Source organism: Eschrichtius robustus, chromosome 3 (assembly GCF_028021215.1).
Source record: "Eschrichtius robustus isolate mEscRob2 chromosome 3, mEscRob2.pri, whole genome shotgun sequence".
NCBI lineage: Eukaryota > Metazoa > Chordata > Mammalia > Artiodactyla > Eschrichtiidae > Eschrichtius > Eschrichtius robustus.
This window is the reverse complement of record NC_090826.1, coordinates 9322806-9350236: the sequence shown is the minus strand read 5'-3', so window position 1 is coordinate 9350236 and position 27431 is coordinate 9322806. Positions and strand designations below refer to the sequence as shown.

At 52.4% G+C, this 27431-nt stretch overlaps 3 protein-coding genes across 12 annotated transcripts in view; 1 reads left to right on the top strand and 2 right to left on the bottom strand.

Moving 5' to 3' along the window:
* Positions 1-10801, bottom strand: part of CLCN6 (chloride voltage-gated channel 6) — a 29857-nt gene extending 19056 nt beyond the window's left edge. For 2 of the 3 annotated variants that reach the window (XR_011073459.1, XM_068538892.1), the window contains exons 1-6: positions 10678-10801; positions 9828-9887; positions 3448-3513; positions 3027-3092; positions 2097-2163; positions 186-292 (exon numbers count right to left, since the gene is read on the bottom strand). Coding sequence is in view for 2 of the 3 variants with exons in the window: in XM_068538892.1 (XP_068394993.1) it covers positions 186-292; positions 2097-2163; positions 3027-3092; positions 3448-3513; positions 9828-9887; positions 10678-10764 (453 nt within the window). In the remaining variant the exon portion in view is untranslated. Of the gene's footprint in view, positions 1-185; positions 293-2096; positions 2164-3026; positions 3093-3447; positions 3514-9827; positions 9888-10036; positions 10393-10677 lie in introns of those variants that run through there. The other variant, XM_068538893.1, reaches the window with a different exon arrangement.
* A 300-nt stretch (positions 10802-11101) lies between these two features.
* On the top strand, positions 11102-26876 carry MTHFR (methylenetetrahydrofolate reductase). Of its 8 annotated transcripts, none has more exons than XM_068538897.1 (14): positions 11132-11148; positions 12035-12148; positions 12246-13244; positions 13523-13768; positions 14930-15168; positions 16030-16140; positions 18926-19119; positions 19838-20088; positions 20378-20512; positions 20687-20867; positions 21110-21292; positions 22124-22225; positions 23078-23197; positions 23583-26876. In XM_068538897.1, the coding sequence occupies exons 3-14, from the start codon at positions 13135-13137 to the stop codon at positions 23799-23801; spliced, it is 2091 nt and encodes a 696-aa protein (XP_068394998.1). In that variant the 5' UTR covers positions 11132-11148; positions 12035-12148; positions 12246-13134; the 3' UTR covers positions 23802-26876. The 8 variants fall into 8 exon arrangements, with proteins under 8 accessions (XP_068394999.1, XP_068394998.1, XP_068394995.1 ...); XM_068538894.1 differs by lacking the exon at positions 11132-11148 and adding an exon at positions 11185-11598; XM_068538895.1 differs by lacking the exon at positions 11132-11148 and adding an exon at positions 11185-11598 and having other exon boundaries at positions 12032-12148.
* The window catches only part of C3H1orf167 (chromosome 3 C1orf167 homolog), a 20487-nt gene continuing 17965 nt past the window's right edge, over positions 24910-27431 (bottom strand). The window contains 4 exon segments of the mRNA XM_068537487.1: positions 24910-25147; positions 25630-25760; positions 26035-26097; positions 26100-26275. Of these exon segments, the coding sequence (XP_068393588.1) occupies positions 24998-25147; positions 25630-25760; positions 26035-26097; positions 26100-26275 (520 nt within the window). The 3' untranslated portion in view covers positions 24910-24997.

The following is a 27431-nucleotide window of genomic DNA, read 5'->3' as shown; positions in this document are numbered from 1 at the left end:
CCTCTTTAATCTCACCAGAGGCGGAAACCACTTTCAGAAAACATCTCTAAGTGAACGAGAGACCACTTTTTCTACGGGAATCTATATTCGAAGTCTAAAATCAGTTTCTTGACATTTCGAAAATGGATATGGAGAAAATGAGCGCAAAACCTCACGAGCAAAAAGGCAACACCCCACCACCTCACCTCAATTAGGACAAGAAGGCTCGCGAAGAAGACAAAAGTCAAGTTGAAACCCAAGAGTTCAAGGAGGGACAGGGCGAGGCAGCCTTTCTGGCTGCACTCCTCCACCGCTACAGACGTGGGGTTAAGGAAACCGTGCCCGCTAGCTGGGGCGGCCCTACCGTCACTTGAAGTGAGGCAGCTTCTCCTCCTCTGAAGCATGGTGACTGCTTCCTGCACACCTTCCTGCTCTCCGTATATAAACTTAAAAAAAACACAACTGCCTGAGATGTCTCCTACATTAGGAACCATTTTTAAACTATGAAATACTTCAAACATTATGAGAGGTAACGTACAGACACCTGTACTCCCACAGCCCACGCCTTGACAAACCTCAGTGTAACGCCACATTTGCTCCAGGTATGTTTTTGAAAATGAAAACATTAGATACCATTAAAAACAACAACGACAACAACAAAACCCTTCCAGTGTCCCTCCCTCTGTCCTGGAAGAAACCACTAAGCTGAAACTCTTGCACATCCTCCCCTGCAAGTTTCCACGTGCATCCACATTGTTCTAGGTGCTTCTAAAATTAAAACAATGGCATTGCACTTGACGCACATTCTACAGCTGCCTTTTTTCTCTCCCTCAACGCTTTCTGAGAATTAGTCATGTTGATATAAAAGCTCTGGTTCATCTATTTTAACTTCTACATAAAACTGTATCATATGAACATCAATTTTCCCACTCTCCCATTTGGTGCGATTTCAATCCTTTGCAATCACAGAGCTGCAATGAACATCTCTGTGCATGTCTGAGGGCCACATTTAGAACAGAAACTCAGGAGTCAGGAAGGTGCACCTTCCTATGTATTTAATTTTCATTTCCCTGCTGGTGGTGAGGTGAGCCCTTTTCCGCAGGTTTATTTATCAGCTAATTTTCCTCTTCTGAGAATTGCCTGTTCACATCCTTTGCTTGTTTTTCTATTGGGCTGTTTGGGCTTTCTTCTTACTGAGTGGCCGTTCTGCCTCTATTCTGGATACTGATTATTTGTTTCTTAAATGCACGGGAACAACCTCTCCTAGGCTGTAAACTTGTTTTTCAGTTTAGTTATGGTGTTTTATTGTTGTTTGGGGTTTTTTTGTGTGTGTATAAATAGAATATTTACTTTGATGCTGTCAAGTTTATTGATCTTTTCCCCTTCACTCTGTGCCTCCTGGAGTCCTTAGAAATTATTCTGTACTCTCAACATTACATAGTCTCCTCAAGTTTTGTTTCGCCTATTGACATCTGCAGTCCATCTGGAATTAATTTATAGTACAAAGAATCTAATTTTGTATTTTTCCAGGTGGATAACTGATGTCCCAGCATCTTTTATTAACTAATCCATCCTTCCTCACTAATTTATAACACTAACTCTGTCAGTCACCACATCTCTATATGTGTGTGGGCCAGTTTCTGCTTCTCTATTATTTCCCGCTGGTCTAATGGGGTATTCCTGCACCAATATGATACTGTTTCAATGACTGTATCTTCAATTATATGTCTTGACACCTAGTATGGCTAGTTCCCTGTCTGTTGTTCAAAACTGTCTCAGCTACTCTGGGCTCTTTACTATTCCACACAAATTTAGGAAGAGACTTTTTGAGTTCCAGCAACAAATCTATTGGAATTTCCATTGGGACCACCATGAATTCATAGATTGATCAGGGAAAATAGGCATCTGTGCTTCATGTCTTACTAACCATGAACATGAGCATCTCTCTATTAAAGTCTTCCTCTCGTGTCCTTTGATGATAATGAAAAACCTCAAACCCAAGTGGCTAATACGTAGCTCTTCAAAGATCACATCTGCTGTTAAACTCACTGCTAGACAGGAAAGCAGCGTCAGCAACTGCTGACGTCCGGAAACACCAAGACCCGTGAAAAGGATACACGCCTGCACCACTCCGAACTTGAGCTGGGTGAAGAGCCGCACAAAGAAGTCCACGAAGAGACCCACCTGTGAAGAGCACGTGAGCGGTCACCCAGGTCTCCCCGCTGTCACAGGCGCTCCCCTTGAGGCACCGCCCCTTCCCCCCACTGCCTGTTCTCGCTGGTCACCTGCACCGATGTTACCAACAGGCCACGCATCCTTAGTCACTGTGGCTATAGGAGGGCCCCACCTGAGCCTGGCGCCACGGCCCCTCCAAGCACAAAAGAAAGGGGTGCAGCTAAGTTGTCAGAAGGAGAGTTAAAACACAGAGGGAAAAGGATGGTAAAAAAGATCTGAGACCGGGCTTCCCTGGTGGCGCAGTGGTTGAGAATCTGCCTGCCAATGCAGGGGACACAGGTTCAAGCCCTGGTCTGGGAGGATCCCACATGCCGCGGAGCAACTGGGCCCGTGAGCCACAACTACTGAGCCTGTGCGTCTGGAGCCTGTGCTCCGCAACAAAGGAGGCCGCAGCAGTGAGAGGCCTGCGCACCGCGATGAAGAGTGGCCGCCGCTTGCCGCAACTAGAGAAAGCCCTCGCACAGAAACGAAGACCCAACACAGCCAAAAATAAATAAATAAATAAATAAATAAAGATCTGAGACCAAGGAAGACCACTAGTGCTTGGAGAGGAATAGTACAGAGATGTGTGAGGGCCTGCTCCGCTCTTTCCAAATGCAGTGTCAAAAAGCCTTGGCGTGCTTTAAAGGGCATCAGAGTTGCGTGGCAAGAGAAGTATGAAAAAGTGTCAGGATTATGATTTTTAAAAAAGGAGTTGGGGGGGGGGAGGCAGTCTCTGTTATAAAGACAAACAACTTATTCGCCGGCTGGAGCTTGCCCTCTGACCCCCTCCGCCCCTTGGCCCATCATCTCCCCACGCCCCGCCTGCTCACCAGCCCTGTGCAGACTCCAATGGCAAACACCATCATCCACTTCACCGCCTCATACCTGCGACCTTTCTGTTCACAAAGGAAAAAAATGACTGCATCACTGCAGGCTTATGATGACAGCAGGGAGGGAATACATTTCAGCCAACCAGTTTTAGACTAAATTCCATACGGACAGCAAGCACGGTGATGATGTCTGGGGTGGCAGGTGCTTTACAATGTAAGAATGAAAAACGCTAAGGGCCGGGCCAGGAGCACTGACAGTGGGCACGCTGGTTGGCAGGTTGAAGGACTAAGTAATAAATGCAGATATCTCATGAAAAGGGTTAAGAGGCCAAGGGGTAAAGAAATTTACTTGAGTATTTAGAACAGAAAAAGAAGCTGTCCTAAGACCTACTTGGTCCCAAGATATCAATAAGGGACTCACCTTATTATCCATGGTCTCCAAAACTTCCAGGTAAGGGTCATTGATACAGCGATCATAATCCAAACTCTGAAAGAGGGACGTGTGAGTTAAAAAAAAAAAAAAAAAAAAAGTCACAAGCCGATCGGAAGAATTACCAAAACCTGGAAAGGGATAAAACTCCCGGTTCCTGCCACTCAAAGCACAGACGGGCACAGCAGCACCCAGGAAGAGCTTGTCAGAAACGCACACCCTCAGCCCCCTCAGACCTGCAGTATCGCAATCTGTGCTTTATACGGACATTTCAGCAGCACTGCTTTAGGTGTATATGTCACGCTTTAGGAAGTTTTTTGTTTTATTTTTAATTAAATTAAATTAATCAATTAATTAAGTTTTGGCTGTGTTGGGTCTTTGTTGCTGCACGTGGGCTTTTTCTAGTTGCGTCGAGTGGGGGCTACTCTTCGTTGCGATGCGCAGGCTTCTCATTGCAGTGGCTTCTCTTGTTGCGGAGCACGGGCTCTAGGTGCGTGGGCGTCAGTAGCTGTGGCACACGGGCTCAGTAGTTGTGGCTCGCGGGCTCTAGAGCTCAGCCTCAGTAGTCATGGCGCACGGGCTTAGCTGCTCCGCGGCATGGGGGGATCTTCCCGGACCAGGGCTCAAACCCGCGTCTCCTGCGTTGGCAGGCGGATTCTTAACCACTGAGCCACCAGGAAGTCCCAAGAAGTTTTAAACTACGTATTTTTAAGTGTCCTGTTTCTGCCAAACATTAAAAGACCTTCAGCTGTCACTAGTGTTACCCAACTTACTCTATTAGATGAACAAATACTTCAATTAACCTGAACCAAATTAATTTAGAAAGTCTAATTTTAAGTATCTTCTGCAGTTCGTGTCTGTGAAAAAGAGGTCACGAGACAAACGTGGAGACTGTTTTCCTTAAACTTCACAGAGCACAGCTGTTCTGCAAACGCTTTGCAGGTGGGCCAGAGTCATTTCAAGAAACAATTCAAAGGGAATAATTTTATTTCTACGTCTTGCATGAGAAGCAGCAGTTTGGCACCAAAGGAAAACAGTCTTCTGTGTGCTCTCTCCCCATAACCTGTTGCTACCTACACGTCAGCTAGTGAACAAACTGGACACTGGCCCGGTGGCCACACTCCCAGGCAGGAGTTCAGAGTCAGCCAAACAAACACAGGTGTGACACGTGACAGTTTTTTCCATTTATATGACTACCCAAAGTCCAAATTCCTTTTTTTAAAGGGTCCTGGAGTAACAACAGGCGACTGACTAAATCAGCTATCATCCAGCCAAATACGGAAGACTACATAGCCATAAAATAATTCTGACAGGTCTACAAAGACAGATGGGGAAAATGTGCAAAAATTAAGTAAAAAAGGCAAGATGCAAAATAAATAAATAAAGGCAGATGCAGAATAAAATGTATAATATAATCTTATTTTGATTAAATAAAATTAAGATTTGTATGTCAGTATACGATGCAAAACATTTGGGAAAACTGTTAACAGTGGTTATCTCTGGTGTTTTAGGAGGCATTCACATCTGGATATGATTTAAAATTCTCCCAGCAAACATGGTATACTTTTTATATTAGAAACAAAATTGTTTTCCTGATTACAAAACAAAAAAAACCCAATCTGTAAACTATACTTCTGCTGGGAAACTAGACCCATCCGTGAATGACTAAATATATATATGTATTTAATGATTATAGATATATATACATATACATATTCTACACATATACGTACATATAGTAGACCCTTGAACAACGTAGGGGTTAGGGGAAGAGACTTCCCACACAATCGAAAATCCGAATTTTGCTATTTCTGCCTCAAAAATGAAGAAATTGATAAATGACTCACCCAAGGGCAAGAAGCTGAAACAGTTTGGATACTAGCTCTTTTGATTCCACATATTGTAATCTCTAATGGAACACAAAGTCTTCCCCACACTTAGTTAATTTAAATATCTGTAAAATGAAAATACAGGCACTGCATATAACCTGCATATAAGTGGACCTGAGCAGTTTAAACCTCTGTTGTTCAGGGTCAGCTGTATGTATACACACACGTTTGTGTATATGTGTGTGTGCATATATACACACACGTATATATTTTTTAATCAATTAAGTGACAGCACATTCTAGGAACAGAAAAAAATTAACATGTTGAAAAATATGACTATCCTTCATACCAAATATGTATAAAAATCACTGGCAATTAATTATTTGCTTGATGGTTCTGTCTAATAACACTATGGCTCCACAAACATTGAAAACGCTTACAGATGTCCAGAATAGGCAAAGGTATAAAGATAGGAAGTAGATTAGTGGTTGCCTACGGTCAGGGGCAAGAAGAATGGGCAGTGACTGCTAACAGTTGCATGGTTTCTTTCCAGGTGATGAAAATGTTCTGAAATTGATTTGATGATTGCACAACTCTGTGAATATACTAAAAAAACACTGCATTGTATATTTTAAATGGGAAAATTGTATAGCATGTGAATTATGGCTCAGTAAAGTGGTTAAAAGGGACATTTAGAAACAACTGCAACACCAGAACACCAATCTTTTTTTTTTTTTTTTAAATAAATTACCTGAAAGTTGGACACTTGGTAAACAGGTACCAATGAACTACATGATCTGTTATTAAAACCTGATATTGTTACTTCTCCTTTGCCATGACTAACTTCCTTTTTATTTCTGCTGTATATGTTGCTCTTTGGTTTGGGGGACTAAGAACTTCCTTAAAAATAAAATTAGTATAGGTGGCCTGCAGGGCTGCTGCCCATGGTTATGAGCAAAAATGCCATCTGGCCATGAGGGCATATGGGGACTGAGATGTAGGCCAAATTCACTCAGGAAGGGCACTTTAGGGCTCAAACAAAAAGCACCTTCACGGCTTCCCTGGTGGCACAGTGGTTAAGAATCCGCCTGCCAGTGCAGGGGACACAGGTTCAATCCCTGGTCCGGGAAGATCCCACATGCCACGGAGCAACTAAGCCCGTGTGCCACAACTACTGAGCCTGTGCTCTACAACCCGCGAGCCACAACTACTGAGCCCACGCGCCACAACTACTGAAGCCCGCATGCCTAGAGCCCGTGCTCCGCAACAAGAGAAGCCAGCAAAATGAGAAGCCCGTGCACCGCAACAAAGAGTAGCCCCCGCTCGCCGCAACTAGAGAAAGCCCGCATGCAGCAACAAAGACCCAATGCAGCCAAAAATAAATAAATAAATAAACAAATAAATAAATTTAACCAAAAAAAAAAAAAAAAATTTGCATTTAAAAAAAAAAAAAAAAGCACCTTCAATGGGCCTTTAGCTGGGGCGTTGCAACGGCTCAGAGGGGGAGGCCTTTTATTCTAAGTCCTCCCAGCTCTGAGGGGTGCCTTTTTCTAACTCAAAAAGGCACTACAGGCCCTGCATGAAAACAATAGTGTTTGGTAATGGCCCCATCCCATAAATAGGGAGTTGTTATTATTCAAACCACCTATAATGAAAATAGATGTCAAAACAGGGACTCTACGGACTTCCCTGGTGGCGCAGTGGTTAAGAATCCGCCTGCCAATGCAAGGGACATGGGTTCAAGCCCTAGTCCGGGAAGATTCCCACATGCTGTGGAGCAACTAAGCCCATGTGCCATAGCTACTGAGCTTGCGCTCTAGAGCCCGTGCGCCACAACTACTGAGCCTGTGCTCTAGAGCCCACGAGCCACAACTACTGAGTCTGCATGCCACAGCTACTGAAGCCCACACGCCTAGACCCTGTGTTCCACAACAAGAGAAGCCACTGCAATGAGAAGCTCGTGCACCACAGCAAAGAGTAGCCCCCGCTCACTGTAAGTGAAGAAAGCCTTGGTGCGGCAGCAAAGACCCAACACAGTCAAAAATAAATAAATAAATAAATAAATTTACAAAATAAAAAAAACACCTCAATTTAAAAAAAAAAAAAACAGGGACTCTAACATCTTGTAAGACCCCTAACTTATCAAAGAATCAAGTATGTGCAATGAACTCTTTCTAAGGCAAGAAAGAACACATCTTAGAAAGAGCTTCAAAAGAAAGGTTTTCTAGTTGATCCCTCATAAATAAAATCTGGGCAGACTTTTCTGATTACGTGCCTAGCTAAATTTGCTCTTACAGATAGCAAATGCTCTCAAGAAGCTCATATGCAGAGATGGTTAATTGAGAAATATTAACGACTCACACAAAAGAACATTAGCCCATAAAATTTACATAAATATGCATATCAGCTGAAAGTAAATGCATTACAAATATGAGTGCAATACAGTGAAAGCAGTGAAGGAGCCGGGGGAACAGTAGGTCAATGGAGCACAGATGCCGTAGTGAGCTCCCAGGAGTAGGATGAAGGCTGAGACAGTGTCAGTCGTAGTAACAGTCAGGATATCACCAGGCTCAGGCTCAATGAGGGAATGCAAGGTGACAGCACAATCTGGACTGTCTCATACTAATTCCTGCAAGTCTCTCAACTATGTACAAGCAAACAAATATTTAAGAAATACGAGACAATACATCAGTGGATACAGTGCTTTTTGATTGATTAAATGCACTCACATCAGAGCAGCACATTACACTATACCACTGTGGTACAGTTGGCAAGTTCTAGACTCCTAAAATTATTTTGTTAAGTCAATTGCAAGGGGAAAAAAAAAGATGAAGGTGAAATCTGCTTCATCTTAAACCTACTTGACTTAAAAGATACATCATACAAATGCAAGGTGAGGACCTCATTTGGAACCTGATTCAAACAAACTATTAAAAAGTACATATGACATTTATAAGACAACTGGAAAATCTGAACACTGGTTATTTGATATCAAGGAATTATCATGAACTTCTTAGGTATGAAAATGGTATTGGGTTATGCTAAAAAAAAGACATCATATACTAGAGATATGCACTGAATTACTTATGGGTGAAGTGATGTGATGTATAGAATTTCCTTCAAAATAATACGGGAAGGGGGAAGTGGATGGGAGCATACGTGAAACAAGGTTAGGCATGAGCTGAATGACTGTTGAAGCTGTGTGATGAGTACAGGGGGTTTCAACGTACTATTCTGCCTATTTTTGTCTATGTTTGAAATTCTCTATAATAAAAGTTTTTTTAAAATTCCATGCGAAGCTATAAATCATAATAGTTACACTAAATTCTACAGCCAGAGTAAGATAAAATATTAGAAAGAAAATTAGTCTGGGTACGTTATTGCTCTAGGATATTGATTTTTTTAAGTCTACCTGACATTTTCTTTAAAGCATTAAACATAGACATGACTAAGCCCACTTCTTGGAATTGATCCTAAGGAAGCAATTAAGGATGAACAAGAAAGGATGGTCACAACGATGCAGTTCATAATATAGAGAAGTCAGATTAAAGAAACTGTGGCACAATGAAATGTTATTCCCCTATTTAGAAAGATATTATAGAAAAGTTATCTATTGCTACAAAAATTCTTATCAACTGGGAGGGGAAAACATGTTAAAATAGTGTATTTAGTAGAGTCTCACTTTGTTACTTAAGAAAAAAACATGGAAAAGGACGTTTAGTAAAGTGAATAATCATCTTTTAGCAAGCAGTGTTACGGGTTTTTCCCTAGCTTCTTTTTGTAAATCATTTACGAATCCTCTATCACAACTATGGCTTGTTTTTGCCATTTCAAAAATCATAGAAATGTCATCATAAACTGATTAAATGATAAAAGGCACTCCAGCAGCACTGGCCTTACTACACACACACACACCCACACAGACTTTCAGAGTCCCATGCTTGAAATCCAGAACTAAAACCAAGAACTGACAATTCTGAGAGAAGCTGCTTGGGCAGGAAACAATCATCTGAAAACTCAGTTCTCTTAGAAGAGAAGCAAGGTCTCCTGGCCCACACCTGTTACGAGCAAACACTGTCAGTGGCTTTGACTCTGGGAATCCAGAACTAAAACCAAGAACTGACAATTCTGAGAGAAGCTGCTTGGGCAGGAAACAATCATCTGAAAACTCAGTTCTCTTAGAAGAGAAGCAAGGTCTCCTGGCCCACACCTGTTACGAGCAAACACTGTCAGTGGCTTTGACTCTGGGTCTCTACAAGTTGTAAAAAAGCAAACGGTCTAATGGCAAACACATGCTCTATCCAGGTTAAGGTGCCACAGATCTATGAAAGCCTGGAGACACACCCAGACCCTGCTTTGGGGCTGAGGTGAGAAAAGGGCTTCTTGAACAGGCTCCTTCCCACAAAGAAGTTACATCTTACCCACTCAATCCCTGGGAGAGAAGGTCAAAGAGCATCTCTGGTTGGAATCCTAATGCTTCGCTCTGAAGTGGGCAGGTCACTCACTACTTATGTTACCCAAGACAGCATCTAAGAATCTTACCTCATAATCTTTCCTTGGAAGGATCTCATCCTCCTCCTCTTGTGTTTCTCCAAGGATGGTCTAGAAAAACAGATGCAGAGAAGGAAGATCTTTTTAATGGTTTTAAAAGTGGAAAGAGGCAGAAGTATTTACTGAAACCAGCTACTAGTTTCTAAATCATCTGGAGTCATTATCATCAAATGGGAACAAGACCTAAAAAAAAAAAAAACCTTTTGGGATGGGGGTGATGTGGTGGGGATCTACAGTCATCAGCTGAGCGCTTCATTCCTACTTATACATTCTCCAAATAACCTCTCATCTTCAGGACACTTCAAAGATGTCACTTGCCAGTTTAAGGAGGAAAGAGTTCAGGTTCCGTCTGATAGCATGCCGAGTCTGAAATCAGGAGGGACTTGTCAACTCTGGGGACACAACAACTCAAGTTTTCCCAGGGTGCTTTGCAGAGGGAAGCTGGATTATCAGTGACCCAGAAAGGGTGAGGGATAGAGTGAGAAAGGGCTGGAAAAACTAAGCCAGCTGCATGATATGCACAAAGTCCAGCGAGGGGGCTCACTCCGAAAACGCTCGTTTCATTCAAAACTCCTTTCAGATGGAAATAAAAAAAATAAGGATGGGATTAACTGTAGCTGGCCTGGGTTCTCCCTCAGATTCCAGGGAGAGGGTTCAGAGAAATGACCCCAGACTTGGGCACGTGAAGCCGGGCAGATGCTTCGAGAGCCCAGGCTGCGGTCCCCAGGCCCCACCCGCTGCCACCTGCGGGCCCAGCTCGCCCCGGCCCCACCCCCGGCAACGCCTCTCGCTGTCCCTTAGCAACCGCCCCTTCCCCAGCCCAGCTCCACCCGCTTCTTACCAGCTCCTCGGGGGTGCGGGTCTCACGCTCACCACAGCAGCAGCACCACCTGCAGCAGCAGCACAGGGACCCCCTGCACCCCGCCATCTTCCTCCTTTACTGCCACTCTGGACCCCCTCCGCCAACCCCCTCCCACCCGGGATCCGCGCCTCACGTGACTGGCCTCGGGAGTGTCACGTGGCCCTCTCGAGCTTGGGAAGAAGACGGGGAGTGGCTGCGGACGGGTGAGGCGAGGGCTCGCGTCACATGACGGTAGAGCGACGCCTTCCAACGAGACTTCTGGGCGCCGCCATGTTGGGGGCGGGGCTTCCGGGCGCCCGCAAGGGTGGTTTCCGCCCTCTGGCCCCGCCTTCCTAAGCAACCTGACACCGGCGCCGCGCCCCCACCGGAGCCGCGCCCCCTCTGCTCGCGCCTCCTTATGGGCCACGCAGCTGCGACGGGCGCGCGCTTTGAGTCATCAGCGATCAGAGGGTGAGTGGCAGCGAGGCTTGTGGTCGCCGGGGAGGGAGACCAGGGCCTTGGGGGCCTTGGGGGCCACCCACCCGGGGGCGGGCTCTGGACGGAGGGCGGGGAGCGGTGGCGGTCTGTCGGCCCGCCCCCTCTGCGCACATGCCCTCGGTGGGACTAGAGTAGCCCCCCCTGGCTGCCACCCCCGCGATCCTCAACCCTGAAGCGGAGACTCACTTTCGGCCCCCGGCCTGGACTGAAGGACCGCAGGGCTGAGGCGGTCCTGAGCTGGAGGTGGACTTGGGCCTTCGCTTCCGCCCCCGCCCGTGACCTAGTGACCCGGTGACTAGATTCGCGGCCCTCGAGCCCCCCGCGCCAGAGGCATCTCTCTGGCTCCCTGCCGAGCACCTGGAGAAGAGCCGTGGGCCGCTGGCACTGCTGTCCCCGACGCCCACTGCATCGGGCGGCTCACAGGTGCCCACCGGGACCCCTCTGGGAGTGGTGGGCTCCGTATTCCCCCACTGCTCGGTGCCTGGCACCGATTAAGTGCTCATCAAATGGCAGAGGGTTGCTTTGAGGACGGGGTGACAGCGCCTGGCCCGTCGGCGCTCAGTGAGTGCTGGCTGTTACCGGGTGCCAGCACGGGGATACCATAGGCAGAATACCCAGCCCTGGTCTCAAGGGAGCTGGGAAGAGGGAGGGGAGACAAATATGTGAACCCACAGTTGCAACCCAGGGTGCTATGGGATCCTAGCTTAAAATGGGTTAAGTGGTAGCACGTGAAAAATGTTGGAAGAAGGCTAGTGCCTGGCACATACTAGGAATGCAGTAAGTCTTAATGAACAAATGAAAGAGCAGATAGTTTGTGGGTGGTTCAGCCTCCTCTCCCCTCTTGGTTTTGTTCCAGCAGACAATTAATGAGGCACTCTCTGGAATTCGGAAGAAAGACCAGACTAGGCTGATCTTGACACTCTCCCCTTTCTTACTCCTGACGTTCATCCCCACAGAGAAACTGGAATTTTAGGTCAGAATCAAAATGGGCATCCCTGGGGGTGGTCTGGTCTCAACTGCTTGACGTTGGGTGTACCAGGGTGTGTTACGTGCACTTGTGTGTGTTTTAGGGGAGAGGAGCATTGGATCTCATCAGTTTCTCAAGCGTCTAGGACCCCCAAAATGGTTAAGAACACGGGCTTAGCCGTGGACATTCCCTGAAAGACGTGAACTTGGCCTCGTTGCTCCTCTAATGCTCCAGGTCACCACACCCTGGATTTTCACGACTGTGTGTTTGCATCTTGCTGTGCAAGAGTAGTGTTTTGTTTTAGTTTTTGTCTTATTTTCCCCACCAAACTGCCCAACGGTGCTGTGCCCTCTTGTCGGCCAGCCTGTGGTTGCCATGGTTCAGGGTTTCAACTGTGGTGGCTTTGCAGTTGCCGTAATCACTTGAACTGACTTCACTGGTGTGTGTAAGGAGAACAGCCTGGAAGGCAGGCACAGACTGTTCAACCTTTGTTCTGAGTTGGACATAAATTCATGCCCATATTGAATTTGGGTCTGGCTATTTTTGGAACCCAGCCAATGTCAAGTTCTAACCCATGACATGGTCTTTTCAGAGAAGCACAAACTCGGGAGAAATCAGGCTGCTTTGTCAAGCCCTCACCCCTTCCAGCCTGCATGCATACAAACTGTTCCAAGTAACAGGAGATGTTTCCATGGCTGAGCCGTGCTTTCCTTGGCATGTGATCCAGTCACCCTGAACATCTGTCGGCCTCATCACACCCGAACCCTTCAGTCTGCAGTCCCACGTCCCCCTCCTTCCATCCGCCTTCGGCCGCTAGAGCCTCAGCCCTCCCTCTCGCCCCGGGAAGCCTTGCCCCCGCCCCTTCGCGCCGGCCCCAGCTACTGCTCTCAGCTCTTCCTTTGTCACGGCTCCGCCCAGTCGGACACACCCGCTGGGGAAGGTTCCTCCATTTCTTCCCCAGTGGTCTGGGGTCTGAGTTTACACTGGCAGAGATGGACCGTCCAAAACCCAAGGTCCTCCCGGCGGGGCACTGCTGCCCCTCCCTGGGAATGCGGGCCTGGGAGGCCGGCAGCGCGAGGCTCTCAGTGCCACCCTCCATCAGGTAGCGGTCACGGAGGATCCACGGGCTGCAGGAGCATGTTTCTGTGCTGGGTGGGGGCTGTCATATGCGGAATCAGGCAGCAGCGGAGGGCAAAGCTTGGAGCGAGGCAGCGCAGACAGTCGTAACTGGCGTGTGGAGCCACCGGGTGGGCGCGTTGTCACCTGTACCCTCACCGGCCTTCCTCCTGCGTGGAAATGCAGCATCTCTCGCTTGACCCTGCCTTGCTGGGGCTCGGCTGCCTGCCTGCCGTCTCACGCCCCCTGCCTCACCCCGTGCAGCAGGAGCTCGGCCATGGTGAACGAACCCAGAGGGCATGGCGGCCCCAGCCCCCGCTGGGAGGGCAGCAGCAGTGGCAGCGAGAGCTCCAAGGATAGTTCAAGGTGTTCCACACCGGTGCTGGACCCGGAACGACACGAGAGGCTCAGGGAGAAGATGAAGCGGAGGATGGAATCTGGTGACAAGTGGTTCTCCCTAGAATTTTTCCCTCCTCGAACTGCTGAGGGAGCTGTCAATCTCATCTCAAGGTGAGTCAACGCAAGATGAGGAGTAGGGCCAGACTGGGGGATGGGGGCAGGGGGAAAAGATGAGCTGTCCGCCCTGAGGCTGGGCTGCACTTTGACCCAGCAGGAAAAGGCAGCCACAGGGGCTGGAAAAAAGCAAAGCCAGGGTAGATCCTTTGATACGCAGCTTCTGTTGTCTGTAAAAGCCCCTCCAAGCACCTGGAATGTGTAGACACACTCTTCCATGTGCTAAAAATGTTGATTCTCTCAGACGAAATTCTTTGGCGGAACTTGGGGCTGGATCGTGAGGAGAGTTTAGGAAGTTACAAAACGGCGGCTTGGCTGAAAAACATTTTCAGCAAGTTAGGAATTTGGATTATGCATCTTGAGATCTAGAAATGCCAACTGGATCATGTTAGCACTTGATGAATCGCAGTTCCTTTTTTAAAGTTTATGCTTTTTATCACTTACACTTCTTATGTGTCACTCCCAAGGTTGTGACGTTTGAAGGCACAAAGATGTTTCAATGCACCACGTTATAGCTTGTAACACAGCGCATGTGCGCACATATAGCTCTTGATTCTAGTTATGGAAATGTGGCCGTGCTCTGCAGGACTCTTGGCTGCTGCGCCGGAACTGGGGGGCGGCAGGAAAGAAACTTGTGTCTGCTGACCCTCTTTGTCCCTAGAATGAGGCCCTGCTTGCCACTCTGAGGGTTCCCCGAACCCTTGACCATTGAAATGTCTTAACTCACCGGAGACAATTAATGTGCAAAGCACTTCGAAAAGTCCAGAGGGCTGCTCTCACACAGACTGGTTTCATCGTCATTATATATTATCTCCACAGTAAGAGTAATCGTAATGATAGCACATTGAGTGCGTGTTTGCCGTGTACCCAGCGCTGTTTTAAGAGCTGTGGAGCCATCTGTCGTGATATCCTCAGAGTATTATTATGAAGTAGGCACTGTCCTCTGCCACATTATAGAAATCAGGAAACTGAGGCTCAGAGAGATCAAGTCATTCTCCCAAGATCACACAGCTAGTGAGTAGCAAAGCCAGGATATGAATGCAGGTCGGTCTGATTCCAGCCTGCACGTGATGCTTCTCTAACTCCCAGACCCCATGGGAAGGTGGTGAAGGGCGGTGTACCCCCAGGAGCCCCGCTTCAGAGAGGAATTCCCTACAGGTTTGACCGGATGGGGGCAGGTGGTCCCCTCTTCATAGATGTGACCTGGCATCCAGCAGGGGACCCTGGCTCAGACAAGGAGACTTCGTCCATGGTGATCGCCAGCACCGCCGTGAACTACTGTGGCCTGGAGACCATCCTGCACATGACCTGCTGCCATCAGAGCCGGGAAGAGATCACGGGCCACCTGCACAAGGCCAAGCGTCTGGGCCTGAAGAACATCCTGGCGCTGAGAGGAGGTGTGGAGCCAGCACTCTGCTCTCTGGGTTCTTGCTTTCCTGAAGACTTCTGTCCCTGGAACGGTCCTTTCCTTTTCTCCAGGTCCCACACTGAGTACACTCAGGGTACCGTCCCTGCCAGTAGCATCAATAGGCAGTGTGGGTCAGGAGGACCATGGGCAACACACAGATGGAGCCACTTGTTGACCTCTTGACCTCGCAGTAGGAGTTCAGTTGGGCCTGCGGCCGGTGCCTGATAACCCTCTGTCCAGATGTACACAATCAATTAATCAATTAATCAATCCCTGGCTGCACCTGGCTTTTGGCCCAGTCGAAGAGTTCAGCTCTGGCATGTGTCCTAGGAGTGAGAATAGCTGGTTATGCCTCTGGCACGCACTGTCACTGGGCCACACAAGTGTGGGAAGTGGGAGCCTGATGGGTGGGCACTTGTGGCCTCATGCTCCCCACCCCAGAGACTGCCTCTCACTTGAGATGAGTGGGAGATTCTCCCGGGAGGCGAGGGTTCCAAGGGGGTGGGCGAACGAGCAGTGGGCTTGGGTGAGGGTGCGTGGACACACCCAGGTGTGAGTAGGGAAGGGATCGCCAATGCTCCAGGCTGAACGCAGAGCTGCAGCTGCTCCCTGTCTGCTGCTGCCAGCACAGGGCCCTCGGAGTCGGTGCTCAGTGACTGTTTGATGGGTTGGCTGCTGTCTTCCCTCCCGCTGTTTACCAAGTGCTACGCTAGAAAGCGGAGACACCAACTTGAGTAATATGAAGGCTCTGCCTTCGAGGTGCTCATGGTCCTGGGTGTGGGGGGAGAAGGAACAGAGAGGCTACCTGGAGGTTGGGTGAGACCCAGCTCTGTGACCTCCAACCCTGCAGACCCCGTAGGTGACCAGTGGGAAGAGGAGGAAGGAGGCTTCAGCTATGCCGTAGACTTGGTGAAGCACATCCGAAGCGAGTTTGGTGACTACTTCGATGTCTGTGTGGCAGGTGAGAGGCTGGGGTATCCCAGTGGGTGGGGCCGGAGAGGGGAAGGAAGGAGAGGCACAGAGAGCCTCCTCGGGGATCAGGTCAGGACCCGCTAGCTCAGCCCACCGCCGGCCTGCCCGCGCCGGGTGAGGGAGGTGCAGGGGTGAATCAAACAGCGTCTGCCCTCTCATCATTCTGTCATCCGCTGTCCACCCAGGCGTGCCACCACCCCTTAAGTTTTCGTTCCTCTGCCTTTTCTTTTTATTATTTATTTATTTTTCTTTTCTTTCTTATTTTAGGCTGCGTCCGGTCTTCGTTGCGGCACGCGGGCTCTTCATTGTGGTGTGCGGGCTTCTCTCTAGCAGTGGCTTGCGGGTTTTCTCTCTCTAGTTGTGGCGCACAGGCTCCAGGGCGCGTGGGCTCTGTAGTTGTGGCGCGTGGGCTCTGTAGTTTGCGGCACGCGGGCTCTAGTTGAGGCGTGCGAGCTCAGTAGTTGCGGCGCGTGGGCTTAGTTGCCCCGCGGCATGTGGGATCTTAGGCATTGCAAGGCACCCGGATTCTTTACCACTGGACCACCAGGGAAGTCCCTTCCTCTGCCTTTTCTTGCTCTTAGCCTGCTTCCCAGCCCTATTCTTCTTTAAACAAAAGAGGTATATTTATTAAGGTTCCGGGGGCAGGGAATCTCAGAACAAGGTCAGGAAATGGCATCAGACCTCATTAAGCGCTGGAACCAGGAGGCAGGCAGAATCCAAGGCCCTCCCTCATTCTCTCTGCCCCACCGCTGCTTCATGCTTCATCCAGTAGACCTGATATGTACGCTTTTTCTGTCTCTGATATGTACGGTACACATGTGACCTGCCGCCTGCTCCTGACTCGCCCAGACTGATTGACAGGTGTCAGCATCAGTTCCAAATCCTCAGGAGAGAGAACTGCATCGGCTCAACTCTAGTTTCTTTAGCTACAGCCGGGAGGCAAGGTTCACCTGCTAGAAACAGATGGCGTGGCCTTCCCTTTTGCCCCGACTCATGGGGTCTGGGCCTTCAGCTTCTCAAACGGGGGCTTGGGTGTGGTGAGGCAGTGTGTGCCAGGGACACAGGAAGTCCGGGGATTAATTTGACGCATCACCTTGGCATGACAATTTTTCTCAAATATTTTGGGGAAAATCATATCATTCTTATTAAAATAAACATGGCTACATTGTGGAGCAGCAAATCAAAGTGATCTGGATTTAAAAATACAAGCCACGTGGCCTCAAGGAAATTACTTGTTGTGGGGACTTCGGGCTGCGTCCCCAGGCCCCCACGTACATGTCTGCTGTTCTTTGTGTTGAGAAGAGGGTGTTGAGGTGGATGAGTCTAGGAGGCCCCGATGAGGAGGTAGGAATTCAAGTGTCGTTGGTCGTGCGGCCACGAGACAGTCGGTTGATTGGGGAATGTGCCCACGTGTGGTGGGCATTGGACGGTCACGAGGGGAAACCAGCAGAGCTGTGAGCGTACAGTTGCTGAACGGTTTGGTGCTTTGCTTATGGTAAAGTGGATGAAAAAGAGGACCGGTGGATTACAAGGCACCCAGCTGGCCACGACAGAACAAGAATATAGTAAAACTGAGCAAAATCTAGATGTAAGCAATTGCTGGATTTGTTGGGTGCTGTTGAGGTTTTATAGAGTTTCAGCTATTAAAACCTCTGTTTCTGAAATTTCTGCTGGAAAAATAGCCTTGTTATTGAACGTATAAAGCGCTAGTGTTTAATCCTCCCACGCCCATCCCCGAAACAGTAGTTCTTATATCCATCTTTGATGACTCAGGGTTTCTTAAGAACGAAACTGCCTTATCACAGCAAAGCAGCCTGGCTACCCAACAGGGTGGGTTCAGGTTTGCCCCTTCCTGGCTCGGGGTCCTGCCCTGGCCTCGGGCCGAGGAAGCCGGCACTCTGCTTGTAGTTCATTAAGGCCTGTGGTCTTTCCTGTGCAGGCCGAGCCACTAGTAAGTTCAGTCGGTTAGGGAAGAGAGCGCGCTGTTCCCGGAGCTAGTCAGGAACCTAGGGGACGTCTGGCCCCACCTCCCAGGCATCCCCGGAATCCCATCTTCTTCGGCCTCCCCGGCACAGGGTCATCGCCCTGCCGCATCGTTCTCACACACTGGGAGTTCATTCCTTTGTGGGGTTGCTCGTTCCATTGTCAGGCAGCTCTCTGAAACTGATCCTAGTTCTGCCATCAGAAGCAGCACAGAATATGATGAATGAGGAACTCGACTAAGGTGACTCCTTTTTCCCAGTGACAGACTTGTGGGCGTCTAGAAATAGTTACCATATTTTCTGCATTCTTTTCTTCGAGCACAACATCTCTACTCTCTTCACTTATTCCTTGTGTAACGTGGTTTCTGACTTTGCACTGTCTGGGACCCCGGAGTTATTTTAATATGAAATTACAAGCACTGTTTTAATCCAGTACCTAGAGTCAAGCCCATTACCCCAAGGCTGCCCGGCCAGTGTGAATGTAGCATTTCCTCTCTTCTGTGGCCACAAAGTGCAGGCCGGATTGGCCTGGCTGATTGCAGGACAGTGTGGGTGTTTGGGGGCAATCCACCCCCACTCTTGGGAGGGTGGCTGTAAGGCAGCGTTCACCGAGGGTCACCTCCAGGGTGAGGGGCACATCAGATGAGCCCAGCCGTCACCGCTTCAGCCTGTCCGTGCTGTGGGGTTGGAAGGTATGGATCCGGAGCTCTCCGTTCCCAGCTCTCTGGTTGCTTCATCACTCACCTTGAGCAGGTGGAGCCAGTCTCTCCCTTCTGTCATCCCTATTGGCAGGTTACCCCAAAGGCCACCCCGACTCAGAGAGCTTTGAGGCTGACCTGAAGCACCTGAAGGAGAAGGTGGCAGCGGGAGCCGACTTCATCATCACCCAGCTTTTCTTTGAGGCCAACACTTTCTTCCGCTTTGTTAAGGCTTGCTCCGAGATAGGCATTACTTGCCCCATCCTCCCCGGAATCTTCCCTATTCAGGTGAGGGTCCCCAGAGGGCTCATGGACTCCTGCCACCCCCGGCCTAGCACAGGCCAGGGCCTTGGTTCAGGCCAAAGTGAACCTGAAGTGCCGAGTTCAGGCCAAAGTTCTTCTTTGATGCTCATTAGGTTTTCGTCAGACAGGTGCTCAGTCCTTGCAAAATGTTGTCTTGCCACCCTCTTTTGATTACCTCTTATGTCTCCCCAAAATAGCAACAGTAACTGTTGGAGGGGCTTATTGATAAGTGTCACTAAAAGGGATTATTACTCTCATTATAAATTTGGGTTAAATCAGTGTTTCCCAGACTTGGCTGTCACCAGAATCATTTAATAAGCTCTTTTAAAACATGGATTTCCAGATCCCATGCCTAGAAGTTCTGATTTAATAGATCTGAGGTGGGACCTGGGAATTTGTACATTTCTGAAGTTTGGCAGGCGATTCTGGTGATTGGTCAGGCTTGGGAACCACTGGCTTAGATGACCACCCTTTATCAATAGATACATCTAGGGGCCAAAGGGCCGGCTCAGACCAATGGCAACAATGCTGTGGGCAGCTGCTGTACCCTGCAGAGTACAAAAAGTGCTGGTACAATACGGTCTGACTTTCCTGGGTCAGTCTGTGTCACACTGCAGAGCCAGGAGGCCTGGTGGGGGGATAAGTATTTGGGGTGAGAGACGGGCAGGGAGATGGGACCCGCAGCCCCCTGTGTCTTGGGCAGGGCTACCACTCCCTCCGGCAGCTTGTAAAGCTGTCCAAGCTGGAGGTGCCGCAGCAGATCAAGGACGTGATCGAGCCAATCAAAGACAACGACGCTGCCATCCGCAACTACGGCATCGAGCAGGCGCTGAGCCTGTGCCAGGAGCTTCTGGCAAGCGGCTTGGTGCCGGGCCTGCACTTCTACACCCTCAACCGCGAGATGGCCACCACAGAGGTGCTGAAGCGCCTGGGCATGTGGATCGAGGACCCCAGGTGAGGCCAGTGGCCCCGAATTCAGGCCCTGGAGCCACAGAGGAGAGTCGGGTGGGCAGGGAGATCAGAGAGAAGTCACAGAATGCGTGCGCCCTAGCTGGCAGTGCTGGCTGCCACGGGGGCACAGAGGGATGTCTGTGCCGTGGCTAGTGGCACCCTTAGGGCTCCAGTCTCAGCGGGAATGCCATCCGGCTTGACGTTTACGAGTCAAGATGGAAAAACCCAGGTTCAGTGGTGCCCCCTTCCCTCTGGCCAAGCCCCGACCCTTTCTGTCTCCGTTCTCACCCAGACGTCCCCTGCCCTGGGCCATCAGTGCCCACCCCAAGCGCCGGGAGGAAGATGTCCGTCCCATCTTCTGGGCCTCCAGACCAAAGAGTTACATTTACCGCACCCAGGAGTGGGATGAGTTCCCCAATGGCCGCTGGTGAGCCACTGCAAATGAACTGTTTCCTGGGAGGAGGGAGACCCATCGTGGTGGAGCCCTCGGGACAGGATTCACAGGAATGCCTCCCACACCCCACCCCGGGGCAGGTGGATGCTCCTGTCTGGAGCCCAAGGTCAGGGGTGTGCCTTGACCTCCGGGCACCTCCTCCGCCAGGGGCAACTCCTCCTCTCCAGCCTTTGGGGAGCTGAAGGACTACTACCTCTTCTACCTGAAGAGCAAGTCCCCAAAGGAAGAGCTGCTGAAGATGTGGGGGGAGGAGCTGACCAGTGAAGAAAGTGTCTTTGAAGTCTTTGCCCGCTACCTCTCGGGAGAGCCCAACCAGAACGGCTATAAGGTGAGTGCTGCTGGGATGGGATCCCTGGGTCCCTCCCCTCGCCCCATTGGCCAGACGCGGGCGTGACTGCCCCACCCTGAGCCTCATCGCTGTGCCTGGAGGTGGCACCTCAGCAAAGGGAGAAGGTGAGTTGGGGGGTCCCCACGTGGGGTGCCGGGAAGGGGCTTACGGAAGCAGAGACAGGCTGGGCCTCTGATGGGGACCGTGACCGGGAGGGACCCAGCCCGGCTTACCCTCCCCAGGTGACTTGCCTGCCCTGGAACGATGAGCCCCTGGCGGCCGAGACCAGCCTGATGAAGGAGGAGCTGCTGCGAGTGAACCGGCGGGGCATCCTCACCATCAACTCCCAGCCCAGCATCAACGGGAAGCCGTCCTCCGACCCCGTCGTGGGCTGGGGCCCCGGCGGGGGCTATGTCTTCCAGAAGGTGTGGCAGGGACGCACGGGGCTACCCCCGCTTGACCTGCCTGCAGGGGTTCCCCGGGGCTGGGGACAGAGGCCTTCGTCTCGGGGGCTGTTTGTTCTGAGCGGCCGGGGATCCGAGTGGATGCGAGCTCAGGCTCGGAGTCGGACAGACCTGGGTAGGCTGGTCACTTGACCACTCTGGGCCTCAGCTTTCCCGTCTGTGAAATGGGGATATGTCACGTCGTGTTCTGGGGATGAAGCATGGCAAAGCACGTAAAGTGCTTAGCACGTGGGAAGCATCCCCTAACTGGGAGCTATTACTACTGTTCCTTGTGGACCCCTTTCTCCTGGGGCTGCTGGAGTTAAAATTACATTCTAAGCTAAAGCCTGAGGGCTCTGGGAAGTGAATTTAAATAAGCCCAGCTTAATCCCTGGTGGCCAGGTGGTGCTGGAGAAGCCCTCCACCCAGCAGATAGGGGGATGGGGTGTGTCAGGCTTCTCTTGCCTTACTTGCCAAACTGGGCCCCCTGTACAGCTTCTGGAGCGACTTCTCCATGGAACCTTCCCCAACTGGACGAAGGGTTGGCAGACGTCCCTCAGACCTGTCCAGACCGAGAAACCTCACGTAGCTGCTCCCCTCCATTTGCTTATGGGTTCACCTCCCAACCAGTGGCCACCGCTAGTCCCGACGCCTTAAGTGTTCTGCTACAAGTGTCCTCGTGGATGCCTCCCTGGGACGGTCAGGAGGGCAGGCGTCTGGTGTTTCAGAGCACATGGCCCACTCAGCAGCGCCCCGCGAAGGCATCCAGCAAGGACTGGGGGTTACGTGATGGCACCTGTCTCCCTCCCGCAGGCCTACTTAGAGTTCTTCACTTCCCGAGAGACAGTGGAGGCGCTTTTGCAGGTGCTGAAGAAGTACGAGCTCCGGGTGAATTACCACATCGTGGATGTGAAGGTGGGCCGGCCCTGGGTCAAAGGGCGCTCAGCAGGGCCGGGGTGAGGGCACCACGTTTACTCCACCATTCAGCAGTCATGGAGTGCCCCAGCGGGGCCACGCGTCATGCCAGATGGATATGCAGACAGAGCCAGGTCCCTGCCCTCCGAGAGCTCCCAGCCTAGCGAGGGAGGCCATCAGTGAATAATTATGAATGGGTGTAAGCAGGTGCACTTTATAACAGTAAAGCTCAGCATAGGAAGAAGCTGGGGATCCAAGGGAGGGATGTCCAGCTTGAGGGATCAGGGGAGGTGTTTGGAGAGTTCCTGTGTGGCCTGAATCTTTAAGGATGAGGAGTAAAAGGGCATCCCAGGGAAAGGGCAGAGGGCGTGCAAAGGCATCACTGCCAAATGGGGTCAGAGTGAGGCTGAAGCGTTAAGCCGGAGCCTGGTCCTCAGGGGTCTCAATTGTCCTGCTTGGAATTTGGGTTTTCCCGTATAGGCAAGAGGGAGCCTTGGCGCCATGTCTTATTTTGGGCAGGTCCCAGGGGACAGCTAACAGGGCCAGGGGAGACTAGAGTCAGCAGCCCTGGTGGTCTGCGTAGCAAAGAGAGGCCTGGCCAGGCTAGACACGAGGCTGGACACGAGAGGAAGTGAGAGCACCGCTGGGTGTGTAGGAGGAAGGAGAAGCCCAGGATGACGTCTGGGTTTCAGGCTTGTGGCCCATCACAGAGCTGCAGAGCCGGGGCAGGGGTGGGGCGGTGACGGTGGGAGGAGGGGCAGAGCACACCCCCGGGGAGAGGGCTGGAGCTGTCTGCACCCCAAGTCTGCCCCTACCCACCGCGCCCCCCCTCCCCCCCCCCCCCCCCCGCAGGGTGACAACATCACCAACGCCCCCGAGCTGCAGCCCAACGCCGTCACGTGGGGCATCTTCCCTGGGCGAGAGATCATCCAGCCCACAGTGGTGGACCCGGTCAGCTTCATGTTCTGGAAGGTAAGGGGGGGCCCGGGAGCAGGCCTGCCCTGCCACCTCCAGAGCCTCGGGCGGGCGGACGGGGTGGCTGGAGGCCGCACCGCCAGGGCTGGCAGCGCCCTGACTCTGACGCATGGTGTTTACTTCTGGGCTGGGGAGCGGGGGTGGCACTGGCAGTGGGCCAGGTTCTGTTCTCGGAAACGTCTTGTTGGGCAGCAGCAGAGGCCCTTGGGGTGCTGAGTGTGGAGCCCTGGCCCTAGGGCAGCCCTGTTAACCTGGCCGGCGTGTCTGAGTGGGTGTCTGTGTGTCTGTATGTGGGACCGCGTATGGACCTGTGTCTTTCTGTCTGTGTGTGTGCCCGTGTCTCCGTGTGTGTCTGCGCGTGCGCGCCTGTGCGTGCGTGCAGGACGAGGCCTTCGCCCTGTGGATCGAGCAGTGGGGCAAGCTGTATGAGGAGGAGTCCCCGTCCCGCATGATCATCCAGTACATCCACGACAACTACTTCCTGGTCAACCTGGTGGACAACGAGTTCCCGCTGGACAGCTGCCTGTGGCAGGTGGTGGAAGACACGTTTGAGCTTCTCAACAGGCCCCCCCAGAACAAGAGCGAGACGGAGGCGCCGTGAGCCTGAGCCCTGACACCCTTAGCTTGAGGCCACTGTGTCCCGCCTTCCTCCTCTCCGTCCTGGTTCTCTGGGAGACCCCCGTTCTCCTTCACGTCCCCCCACCCCCTAACACGACAATGGCAGCTAGACTGGTGTGAGGGTTCCAGGCTCTGGCTGGACCGGAGTCCGCCCCACACGGGAGCCAGGTGTTCCCTGCTGGGCTGAGAGTCTGTGCTCCGGTGGGAAGCAGCCCCACCCCCAGAGGAGCACGTGGGCAGAACGCAACCTCCCTGAGAAGGGTTTAGGAGCCAGCCTGGGACTGCCCGTGACCTTGCTCTTGGGGCCTATGGAGGACAAGCAAAGCGAACATGGCAGTGGGCTCTGTGGGATTGCAGAGGAGACATGGCAAGGTCAAGGTGCTGCAGGCTTCCACCTCCAAGGCGCTGGCAGCCAGGCACGACCCGCTCGGGAATGAAGGGGCGGACCACTGCCCTGCCAGGCACTGGCCCCTGGACAGACCTAGGACTGAAACCTTACGGTTTTCGCCTCCTAGCCGAGAGCTCAGCTGTTTCTCCCTTTTCTACGGCGCTGCTTTTTGAAACAGTTGTCTCTGTTCCCGTGGCTCGAGAGAGAAAGTGCCTCTGAAGGGTTAAAGGTGTCTGAACCTTTGTGCGTGGTGGAGCCCTTGGCCTTACCTTTTCTCCCCTGGCTCTGAGGGGTGAAGGGATACCCTACCTGTTACCATCGAGGGTGAAGATGAGGTTGGCCCGAGCAGGACTGACTTCCTCCTGGCTTATTTTCTGGGCAGGACCTCCTCCTGCCCGCTGCTCCCTCCCCTCCGTGCACCCTGTCCTGGAAGCTGTCTGTCTGGCAGTGCTCCCCAGGCCTCAGCCCTCAAGCCGCACTACCCAGGGGCTGTGACTGACGCGTGCACGTAGGCTGGACCCCGTGCCAGTCCCTGCTTGCGGGTCTTCACTGCTCAGGGCAAGGAGAGGGGGCCAGTCATCCACAGGGCAGCCTGACGGCAGAGGAGGCAGGTCAGAGGGGCTGGCTGGGTGGGGCAGGGGGCAGCCTTTAGGAGAGACTGAGAGAAGCAGCTGGGGCTAAGGAGGGCGTTTCATTGTCCTTCAGAGCTCTTGGCCTGAGTGCCTTGTGCCTGAGCCTGTACTCCTCAGGCGGGTGGGGCTCCGATCTGTTTTCCTTTCCAGGGGAACGAGTCACAGCTGCTGCTGGGCCCCCTGCTTCACCCCAAGTCCACCAAGCACAGGGGCTCTGGCAGCTTCCCGCCTGCTTCCCGGCCTCCCACTGCTGCTGGCTCTGCTCCTCAGGCCCCTGGCTGCCAGGCGCTGGTGCCATGTTTCAGAGGCCTGGAATCAGGCAGCAGGAAGCTCTTTGGCTCCCTCCTGTGTACGTGCAGTCAGTGCTGGAAGAACTCCGGGGCCCAGTTCCTTCTGCCCCCGGGGAAGAGGAGGCCCTTCCCTCTGCCCCAGGCCAAACGCACAGGCACGGAAGTGATGGGACCTGTGATCATGGAAGCTGGGCTCTGAGCGCGTACCAGGGAGGGGCGCTCAGCAACCCGAACCCAACACAGGCGCGTGTGAGCAGCAGCTGTGCCACAGGCCGAGCCCTGTCCCCAGACCAGTGACAGGGCAGGACCGTGCTCAGCACGTGGTCACCAGCTGAACGAAGGGCTCTGGAATCCAGGCTGTTTTCTCGAACTGAACTGACCTCTCCCCTGAAAAAGAAGGGGTTCTGGGGGCACCAAGCAGGGAGGGCTGCAGCTCAGGAATGGGCAGGCGTGGCACTGCTAGGAAGGGCCTGCTGGGGGCGGGGCCACCGCCCCCAGTACCTGGGAGTGGACCCAGCCGCCGTCTTGTTGCTGTAATCGCTGAGACACCTGCAGCCGCAGGGCCCACAGTCGCCAGGCCCGCCTCAGGTGCCACTGCCTGAGCTGTGGGGACGGTTGCGAGAGGCCCCGAGCTGGGCCCACCACTGTCCCCGGCCCGGCAGCCCCCAGCCCCTCTGCTGCCTCTCCCTGCCTGCAGCTCTGTGGCACCGGGAGGACGGGGATGTGACGAGGTGTCATCTGAGGTGTGTTAACAATGCAGGTTCCCGCAGCTGTTCCCGAGCTTTCAGGCTTGGTAGGTCCAAAGGCCTGAACTTCCTTTCAGAGACTGCGTTTCCAGGGGTTAGGGCTGGGGACGGGACATGACGGGAGATCAGCGTGAGGGTGGGGAGGGGCCGCCCCACTCACCAGTGTCGGCGCCAGCTTGTCCGTCCCCTGAGCATCTACCCAGCGCTGCCATGCGGCTGCCCAGGCCTGGCCTGCGGGGAACCCCGGAGCCGGCGAAGCAGTGCCTCAGGGCGCCAGTGCTGCAGGTACTTCCTCCTGAGGGGAGGCCCTGGTGTGTGTCCTGACAGCCAAGGGCATCACGACCCCTTCATGGCCAGGAAAGAGGGCAGAGCCACGGGCCTGGAACCTGGGCCGCAGAATCCTGCGGGACGAGCACCGGCCAGAGAGGGCCCAGGTCAGGCAAGCCCCTCAGCCCAGCCCACGCCCTCAGCCCTCCCTCTCCACCCCTACTCTCAGCCCTCCCTCTCCACCCCTACTCTCAGCCCTTCCTCTCCACGTACATGCGCTCTGCTCCCACCCCAGACACCTTTTCTTAGCCTCGCCTTTGCCCTTGAGGTCTTTGGTCTCAGAGCTGTGGTCCCCTTCTGGCCCCATAGGGCGCTGGCCCTGTGCCCAGCAGGCGCATCTGGGCCCCTGCAGCTGGGGTTGGGAGGCAGGGCTCCCAGCTGGGAGGGGAGGCTCTCTGTCACCTGGCAAAGGGGCGTCGGAAGAGGTTAACACATCATTCAGGGGAGTAAGCTCTCCCCCCGGTACTTCTGGAAGCTGAGCCCTAGGAAGAGAGTTAACAAGAAATGGTGTTGAGCCTGTGTCCCTGCTTCCACCACCTCTGCCCACGCCTCCTGCAAAGGCTTGGGCTGCGGCCCCGAAGGGTGGGGCCGGAGAAATTGTAATTGTTTTCTCAAAATTGTGAAATATTCCAGAAGAGGAGATGGGTGGGGAAAACAGTAAATACGTAAGACAGATTCGCCAAGAGTTCAAAGCTGATTTCCGGGCCCGTGAGGGCTGGTGACGGTCTCATCCCTGCACTTCAGACATTGTTCATTCCCCGAGGGAGAGTGTCCTTACTCTGAGTCCGGGACGTTTCCCTCTGCTTCTTCTGTCCACTGGGGCTGTGGTGCTTGGTTGGGCTGGGCAGGCCAGGCCCTGTGGCCTGTGGCCTGCAGCTGCGGGCCTGAGGGAACAAAGAGGAAACCCTGAACCAATGGGCTTGGACATCTAGGGGCCCAAGTGACCTGGCAGGATTCCTTTCCCGACCAGTAACAGGGCCTCCTATTTGTGTGCACACAAGTGGGACGGATTCTCTCGCAAGCCCCGAGGCTCCCAGAGGAGACAGGAAAGGCCCAAGAGTAGTATGGCCATCAGTACACGCCACTGCCTCTTTCCCCATACTCCCACATGGCTCGAGACCCAGGAAGGTGAGTGGACCAAAAATGGCTACCAATCAGAGCTTACCTGTGCCAGGTACACCCTGTGAGGTGGGCATTACTCTCCCCACTCAGCCTCATAAAGTCAAATTA

Bases quoted from the DNA above. Each gene is read 5' to 3' on its own strand.
- MTHFR (XM_068538897.1), top strand. From the start codon at position 13,135: ATGGACCGTCCAAAACCCAAGGTCCTCCCGGCGGGGCACTGCTGCCCC. The intron at 21,293-22,123 runs GTGTGGCAGGGA...TCCCTCCCGCAG, and splicing joins GGGGCTATGTCTTCCAGAAG to GCCTACTTAGAGTTCTTCAC. The intron at 22,226-23,077 runs GTGGGCCGGCCC...CCCCCCCCGCAG, and splicing joins ACCACATCGTGGATGTGAAG to GGTGACAACATCACCAACGC.